The following is a 9,181-nucleotide window of genomic DNA, read 5'->3' on the forward strand; positions in this document are numbered from 1 at the left end:
AATTATACATTGAGATCATACTTTAGTCTTTTGTGTAAAAGCGATATGTATGTACGTTAATTAATTTAACTTACTACTTAATTTTTTAAATTAGTTAAAGGGAATATAATATATGTATACACATACATATTTGAACTTGAGATCTCGAATCTCGAATTTATAATTTATGTGTCAATATTAATTAATATCTTAAGCTATCTAGCGTTCGTAACTTTTTAATAGTTGGAGCAAAAAAAATTATTTAAAAAAAAAATAGTAAAAAATATAGCAAATAATTTTGATATTAATTAATCTTTCGCTTTGACTTATGCATGGAATTGTTTAGTTATTTCCTAGATTTCTATTGTGTTTTCTAAGGAAAACGGAATAAATACAATCGGAATTTCGGAATCAATTCCGAAAAGTTTCACAATACGCGCAGCAATAGAAAACTTTCCATGCATGGAATTTGTAAACGATTCGATATTCATAACTCCAGCCAATCAAAGTCCATTAACGATCACGTGACGATTTCGGAGTTGGTGTCGTCGTTGGTGAGTCTTTATAGAGAATTTCTAGTTCCAGTTCCAGCTTCCAGCCGGTAACCAGTAAAACACTATCGTCCGTCCATTTTCTCCCCTTGCTCCCTGATCCCCTGCGCACGCAAAACGGGGTTTGGGTTTGGTTTGGTGGTTTGGGTTTGGTTTCGACGCGGCTCACGCGGCAAAACAGTGGCGAACGGGCAAGCGAGAAAAGTTGTGTCTTTGACGCAAGGAGAGAAGGAGGCTCGGCTCGGCGCGTGGTCGCGTGGTGCAGCGTGGTGTCGGCAATCGGCATTGCACGGCATTGTACGCCATTGCACGTTGCGCGCGGAGTCGCGGGTCGCGGGCCAGACAGGGCCAGGCGCGATCGACTCAAGGCGTCTGAAGGAGCGGCCCTCTCGACGCGATCCCCATCGTAAATATGCTGTGCTAGTACCGTGAATGTCAGACACGATGAGCTTTTCCAGCGATGAGGTCAATTTCTTGGTCTACCGATACCTGCAGGAATCCGGTACGATTCTCCGTACATAACCTCCATATCCGGACGGACGCTGCGTTTCCGCGTCTGTTGCGCGTGTTTACGTTCGCGCGACGAGAAACCCGGCCGCTGATTCCAACGCGCTTTACGCGATCGAGTGGCCGACACGCCGGCGATTTGAGACCGCTCACGATTCGGAGTGTAGCTAAGTCAAGCCGCCGAGTCGAGTGACTCGTGGTTTGTCAACACGGTCTATTATACTTAAAATCTTAGGATGGAGTCAGCTCGCATAGGTTCAACGTCGTCCGAGCGTAACGTTTCGCCCTGTTTCAGTCTAATCTTGTCATTCCCGGACTTTTGTCTCCCGCAGGTTTCCAACATTCTGCGTACACATTTGGAATAGAGTCCCATATATCGCAGAGTAATATCAATGGAGCTCTCGTGCCACCCGCAGCCCTCCTGTCCATTATTCAGAAGGGATTGCAATACACGGAGGCTGAGATTATGATAGGCGAAGATGGCACCGAACACAGAATGGTGGAATCCTTGTCCCTTATTGACGCAGTTATGCCAGACATTGTTGCGACACGACAGAATCAGATCAATCAGCAGAAACAGCAGGTGAAGGCTGATGGCCAAGATACCAATGGTGAAGAAGGTAATCTACTCGCTATATATATTTATATATATTTGCATGACAATCGAAGTACAATATTGTAATTTTATACATATAAGCATATGATAGCAGAGTCAAAGATAGGGAGATTAAACTAGTGATTAGGATTACATAATGCGTGATGTAATTACCGAGAGCCTGATACACCCTGGTCTGGAGAAGCTAAATATTTTTCAGACCTCCATAGAACTCAGGCAGATTAAAGCGGGACGGCCATAGATTGCGGTCATTTTGTGAGTCATAACTTGTCGCTTCTGTCAAACGTAACGATAAAGATATGGTTTCCTTTGTGACGAAGCATATTTTTATCACTGGATGTAGTCAGAAGAGACAGCGTATAACTCATCATCGATCTGTCCGTCAACTAGTGGCAAACAGTTCTTTAAATAAACTAATTAAATAATAAGTAGAGAGATATATATGTATATAGATCATTACTGTCAATCAGAGTAACGTGATGTGAATAAGTATAAAATTGATAATGTGATTCACGCGACTCAACAGCAATTACCTTTCTATTATTATTATTTCTATTATTAAAGTAATTATTGGAATTGACTGCTGTTTTTTTTTTTTTTTACATATAATAAGCAATTAGGTATTCTAAAATGGTTGTAATAAGTTCCTTTGAATTAATCGAGATGTTTATTTCTTTTCTTAGTTGTTACATCCAACGAAGGCGTAAATAATAATGACCGAGGTGGGGACCGGGGAGCGGAGATGGAGGTAGACGAGCCAGCAACAGGTCCAAATGCAGGTTCTAATACCAGTACCGTGGAGATTCCTGCGAGTAAAGCCACGAAACTGCGTGGTCATGAGTCGGAGGTCTTTATCTGTGCGTGGAATCCGACGACCGATCTGTTAGCTTCTGGCTCGGGCGACAGCACTGCTCGCATTTGGGATATGTCGGATAACTCTCAGGCACCAAATCAGCTCGTCCTACGTCACTGTATTCAGAAAGGCGGCACTGAAGTGCCCAGCAATAAAGACGTTACATCGTTAGATTGGAAGGTACTGACTGGACGCGCTTTTAGTTATGGTCGAACGCGTTGATGCAAACACGCATTTCGAACTTTTGCAGTGTGACGGTACGTTACTTGCGACGGGAAGTTACGACGGATACGCACGAATCTGGACAACGGATGGGCGATTAGCATCCACATTGGGTCAGCACAAAGGTCCGATCTTCGCATTAAAATGGAACAAACGCGGCAATTACATTCTGAGTGCTGGCGTCGACAAGACCACAATTATTTGGGACGCTGAAAGCGGGCAATGTACGCAACAATTCAGTTTTCATTGCGCGCCTGCTTTGGACGTCGACTGGCAGACGAACACGTCATTCGCTAGCTGTTCTACAGATCAGTGTATACATGTGTGCAAACTCAATGTGGATAAGCCTATCAAAAGCTTTCAGGGACACACTGTACGTATATGCGATCGAGAAATGTATCGTGGTTCAATCAAACATTTTCCTTCATTTTCTTCTTTTTTTTGGTGTGTTTTGCAGAACGAAGTCAATGCAATTAAATGGGACCCGCAAGGAAATCTATTGGCCAGTTGTTCAGACGATATGAGTCTGAAAATTTGGTCGATGAAGCAGGACACGTGGGTGCACGATCTGCAAGCACACAGTAAAGAAATTTATACGATCAAATGGTCACCGACTGGCCCAGGAACACACAATCCGAATATGAATTTAACATTGGCCAGCGCATCGTTCGATTCTACCGTTAGACTATGGGATGTCGAGAGAGGTGTGTGCATACACACGCTAACCAAACACACCGAGCCAGTCTATAGTGTAGCATTTAGTCCAGATGGGAAATTCCTTGCTAGCGGTAGCTTTGATAAATGCGTTCATATATGGTCTACGCAAGTAAGTATCATAAGTTTTTTTTTTTTTTAATACTATTAAATCGAATTAAATTGATTGCTTTTTCTCTTAATTCGAACAGAGCGGCCAGTTGGTACACAGTTACAAAGGTACAGGCGGTATCTTCGAAGTGTGCTGGAATAGTCGTGGTGACAAGGTCGGTGCGTCAGCATCGGATGGCAGTGTATTCGTTCTCGATCTTCGTAAACTGTAATTTATAATTATGTCCTAGGGCGTATTTCTGAGAGAAAGTTTGTTGCGTGCGTGTAACTCCGTTTTTTCTTTCTTTTTTTTTTTTTTTAGTGTTTGGGGTAAGATTAATCTTATCACCGTCTGTCTGTTTTTTTTTGTTCCGAAGAACTTCTTGAACTGGTGCACATTTGTGCAATAAGTTAGAGTGAAACAATATATACTTGTCTCAGTCTAACTTATTGCACTAGTGTGCACCAGTTCAGGAAATTTTTCGAAAAAGAACAAGACTGATTGCTTCAGTTATATTTGATACAAATCTTTTAGCACCTTTTCCTTATAATTGCTCTTAAGATCGCCTTTTTGTTACGACTCTGCGTCAGTCGACATTTACTAGACGTTCAACTTTTTATTATATTTGTTCATTTTCTTATTATACGAGGTGATTCTAAGCGCAATTTGAAACGGAGAATTTTTCTCACAGACAAAAATAAATAACGAAATTTTATTTGCAAAATAAATCTTGTTATTCTCTGAAAAACGTATGTATTCTTTATAATCTTTATTTATGTACTTCAAATTTTTATCATAGTACGGATAAATTCGAATTTAATTACTAATATTCAAATAAATATTCTATAAGGTTTCTTAAAATATTCGATAATTTTTAGTCACCCTTCATAATCATTTAAGTTAAGCGCAGCTTGTTCGATATGAAGAGCGCGACATCCTCCGCGATAAAACGCAATGTTGACGTATTAGTCTGCGCCGTAATGTTGCTCGACACGCAGATGCAGCTCAGTCAGAACACCCGGCGATGTATAACCGGCGACAGGATGATCCGCTACATCCAGGCAATCCATCAATTCTGTGAACCACGAAGTAGCGGCGGAACACATTCGGTGCCTTTAATGTGCATTCTCTTCGTCGACGATTGCCATTTAATCTAAACATAATAAATGATAAAGATTTGATAATTAAACAAAAATTTTACAAATAATTAAACAAAATTTTATACCCTCTCGATAGGTGGCATCTGCTGACTCGCCTGTGTAGTTTTCAATACGTTGCATCAACAGTTCTCTGATGTCTACTTTCAGATTCTCAACTACCTCGCTTAGTTCCTTAACTTTCTGTATGAATCTCGTATTCTCCGTCACTCGCTCTTCTAAGGAATCTGCCATGCGTACAAGCTCCGTCATCGCCCGGTTTGATGAAAACGAGGACTTCTTCAGTTTTTGTCGCACAACTACTTGCACACAATTTAAGTAGGCCTTAATCCGACGTATTCTACCAGCTTCAACCAGCTTGTCTGTCAGCCGTAAGATTTCGTCGAGTTGTAACTTGATTTTGCGCGTTTGAAGTTGAAGATGAGTCTCCAAGGCGATATTTTCATCCAATAAGCTTTTCATCTCCTTTAATTTTTCACTCAGCTGCAACTCCATTTCCGAGTGACCGAAAGTGAATTCCGGCACGTATCAGGGCGTCTTGAAGCTGGCCTTTTGGCCGATGGCGTGCTGGTCTTCCAATAGATTTCCGGCGGCGTGCAAAATCTGCTGCCGTTGCATATGGAACACGATTTTAGCTTCTTCTCTAGGTAGTCGTAGCAGGTCGGCGACGTCGGACAATGCCAGCGTTCAAACCACTTGCACGCAGCTGAAGATTCAATTAAAAATGTGGAATTAACATTCTTGCCATAAAAAAATACCCGACGTTGAAGATAAAAGATCTATATTTATAGACTTGAAATTTATGCGTTATGCATAATTTTAGAGAATATTTTAATGGAGAAGTTTGCATTTATTATTTGTATAAGAATTGCATTTTAGCTTATGTATTTTATATCCTTAAATTTTATTTTAATTTCGATTTGATTGTATATTATAATATTCTACATATGCTTTCCAAGTAACAAAACTTTTATATATTTGACGGTCATTTCCTTCTAGCGGACTGTGTGTGTTTGTTTTGTAATCTTCATATTATTTTAAAATTCAAGCGAATGAAACATGAGTTTGTAAATATATAAACAATAATCGTCTGTAATGAAACAAAACTTGTCGAAAATTTGGTTCTAAAATTCTCGTGGACGATGATGCTTTTCGATTTTCACGAGTAATTGCGGACTGTCGGATCTTATTTCTTAACTTGCTTCGCGAATTATATTACCGATGGACTTGAAGTCTTTTCTGGATACAAATAAATCACCGCACAGCCGGCAACATGCTTGTCTATTATATGTGGCTCAACAATTTTTCCTCCTCCAAGTTCAGTAACGCGGACTCGCTCTGTCTTCTCGCAAAACCGACAGACTCTGTTCGCTGCCTGCTTTCCGAAGTGAAAAATCTTCGAAAACGGATATACGGCGCTTTTAGTAAATACCTTGTCTTTTATTAATATATCCAGACGTGATTGCCGAAACGATCGGGTGCTTACTGATCGAACTGTTCAACGACAAACCAGTTTGTCCTTGGGGGAATACGTCTGTGCGGGGGAATAACAATATAAACAGACAAGTACGTACAAAATAGAAATGTATACGAAAGTTAGAGATTACAATTTATGAACGTCCGCATTAGAATACATTTTCTAATTTGTATATAATTTGACAAATAAAAAAAGAACTTTGGATGGAGCAAACCTTATTTACACCTAAATAAAAATTAAGAAATCTTCATCTCGTTTTCTTATTTAAACTTAGCGAGTTACATGTTTTATATTGTTTTTAAAACAAATTAAAAATGAAGCTTTATTTAATAGAGGAGTTTACGTTTTCAATATTTGATTCGATTTTTGGAAATTAAATCAGTGCATCAGGGCTAAATGTACGACGAGGACAGCCACGTAATGTTCTCTCTCTCTTTCATAGACATTATAGATAGAAATATTTTAGACTATGAGAAAGTCGGCGCGCCGAAAATACGACAAATGACACTAAAGAAATCTCGAGAAATGCGTTCATTTTAACAATGCTTATGTATCCTTTAATGCGAAGTATGCTTTCTCAAACAACATTAAACGATAAAACGTTTCAGAATATTGTTGCATAATGCTAGAAGCAACGAGAGAAAGGTAGCGGAGAGTGCCGTCGGGCGACGTTCGGGAAGATAAAAACTCTGTGATGCGAACGACAAAGGAGGAATCTCGAGAAATATATACGTTAATTTTATCATTATCATCTATCCTTTAATGTGAGGCATACTCTCTCGAACAAGATTAAACGCTAAAAGGTTATAGAATGTTGTTGCATAATGCTAGGCAACGAGAGAAAGGAGCTATATACGAATGCCGTCGCCCGATACTAAACGAGTCTCAGAAATTATATAATATACGTTGACACAACGCTAATTGTTTCATGAGCTTGTAAATCTGTATTAAATAATTAAAAATTTTTTATCAAAGTAATGTAAGTTATATCTTGCTGTTCCGAGAAAAACACATGTATTACGGGTTTTCTTAATACTACGGTGTCATGATCACCGTGGGAAATGAGTTGAAGCGTTTTACGTGCCGCATAAGCGTCAATTAATTGTAATTTAAACAAATATAATTAATAAATATGCTAATAATAAACGAAATTTCGTATTTTAGTGTTTATAAATTAAATTTAAACAATTAAAAGAATTTGATCGCGTATCGTAGAAATGCACAAAAGATCATAACAATGGTTGAAAGTACATTTTCGATTAAGAGGGTTAGGCGAAAATGGCGATTCTCAGCGTCGAAAATTCGCGTTTAAATCGGCAAAAGTATCAGCATAGCATGTTAAGCAAGGAGGTTGACGGAGGTATTCTAAACGAGGGTGTTGGCCTCCCCACATTGCCCCACGTTGCCTCCGCTTAGTCACGCTGATATTGGTCAGAGCGCGAGAGCCTACTGCCCCTTCTGTGCATACCAGCCAGCGCTCGGATTGGCCCGCCGTCGTGGTTGGCTGGGCATCCGCACCGCACCGCGCGCCGTTCTGACGGAAATGGTTAATAAGTGGGGGTAGGGGCGTGCCGCTGCCGGAATACCTCCTCGCTCATCATGCTTCCCGCGTAACAGGAGCGATTTCCGAGGAAATTTTACAGATAGACGGGGCGCGCGCCGGCGTTCGCGGACTCGGCGATCTAGGTCAAGGCCAATTTAGAAAGTAGATCAATAATGTACAGCTGTTCGTCGAAAGTAGGTCAAGGCCATGTGTCGCTGGCTTGGCGCGAGAAAAAAAAGTCTTCCCTTTCGTTTATCGCAAATATCTGGGCAACTACCCAAGATATAGAGACGATTCGAAAAGGACTGTTTAGTTTATACTCTGCGCTATTGGAATATCCCGATTTTGTTACTAACAATTACGTCATTCCGTTTATTTAACACGATAAAGCGCTGCCGTAAAGATCGGGCGCCAAATGATTTCTGATTTTCCTAAAACGCTTTATATCTCGGCAATCGTAAATGATAGAAAGATGATGAAGAAAAGACTTTATACTTTATATACTTTGCCCTATTGGTATTACTCAATTATATTACTCGCAGTTATGTACTTTCGTTTATTAAAGCGATAAAGCGATAAAGCGCGCGCGTGCCGTAAAGATCGGGCGCCAAATGATTTCTGATTTTCATAAAACGCTTTATATCTCGACAACCGTAAATGATATAGAAAGATGATAAAAAAAAAAGACTTTGTAGTTGGTACTTTGTCCTATTGGTATTACTCAATTATATTATTCGCAATTATATACTTTTGTTTATTAAAGCAATATAGCGCGAGCTGGCCAAAAGAATCGTGCGCCTCGCCACTCATCATTTTCATTAAACGCTTTTATATCTCGGCAACCGTAAATGATAGCAAGTACATAAAATGTATATTAAGTCAGTATCATACATAATGGTAAATATATTGAGATTATTGAGAAGATTAATTAATTTTACTTTATAGAAAATAACGTGATCTTTTTCTATCTGATGTTTTACTTTTTTATTATTTTACATCGTTACAATGATTAAGATTAATAAACATTTCACGTCTTTTTAGTTACTCGAATCTAGGTTTTAAAGTTTCGATTGAGTAAAAAAATTCTTATTATGGCTTATCCGAAAATACCAAATAAAAAAAGATTGATTTTTCTTTTGAGCAACTACGACGCTCAAAAGACCACACAGGACAGAAAAGAAAACACAAAGTAAATTATCACGTTTCCTCAAACTATAGGAGTGCCAAGTAGCACAGCCTGTTACGATACCCGTGCCGCATCCTATATGGGCGATAGGACATAGGTAAAGATGTCTATTGTTGGCTCATTTTAAATGAGATCTGTTATTATATTATCATTAGTTACGTATCACGCAACCGAATGTTTTATCAATTATCACCGACTGAGCATCGTGATAAACGAAATAATAACAGCCGATCTGTACGCTGGAAAATTATATATTCTATTTCATATATTTTTTTTTAATTGTAT

The 9,181-nt window shown here is 39.2% G+C and overlaps 2 protein-coding genes across 4 annotated transcripts; one reads left to right on the top strand and one right to left on the bottom strand.

Annotated features, from left to right (window-relative positions):
• The first annotated feature begins 615 nt into the window (after positions 1-615).
• Positions 616-4,281, top strand: LOC143902254 (F-box-like/WD repeat-containing protein TBL1XR1). The gene is made up of 6 exons (XM_077414990.1): positions 616-1,032; positions 1,370-1,657; positions 2,337-2,686; positions 2,757-3,101; positions 3,186-3,554; positions 3,634-4,281. The coding sequence occupies exons 1-6, from the start codon at positions 963-965 to the stop codon at positions 3,763-3,765; spliced, it is 1,554 nt and encodes a 517-aa protein (XP_077271116.1). The 5' UTR covers positions 616-962; the 3' UTR covers positions 3,766-4,281.
• Positions 4,026-6,210, bottom strand: LOC143902256 (uncharacterized). Of its 3 annotated transcripts, none has more exons than XM_077414993.1 (3): positions 6,123-6,210; positions 4,759-5,396; positions 4,026-4,686 (listed from the first exon to the last, which is right to left on the bottom strand). In XM_077414993.1, exons 2-3 carry the CDS (start codon positions 5,183-5,185, stop codon positions 4,682-4,684), a joined length of 432 nt encoding a protein of 143 aa, XP_077271119.1. In that variant the 5' UTR covers positions 5,186-5,396; positions 6,123-6,210; the 3' UTR covers positions 4,026-4,681. The 3 variants fall into 3 exon arrangements, with proteins under 3 accessions (XP_077271119.1, XP_077271120.1, XP_077271118.1); XM_077414994.1 differs by having other exon boundaries at positions 4,789-5,396; positions 5,910-6,192; XM_077414992.1 differs by having other exon boundaries at positions 5,910-6,182.
• Positions 6,211-9,181: the final 2,971 nt, after the last annotated feature.

This window comes from Temnothorax americanus, unplaced genomic scaffold (genome assembly GCF_048541705.1).
Source record: "Temnothorax americanus isolate GAGA-0224 unplaced genomic scaffold, ASM4854170v1 Scaffold39, whole genome shotgun sequence".
Lineage (NCBI taxonomy): Eukaryota > Metazoa > Arthropoda > Insecta > Hymenoptera > Formicidae > Temnothorax > Temnothorax americanus.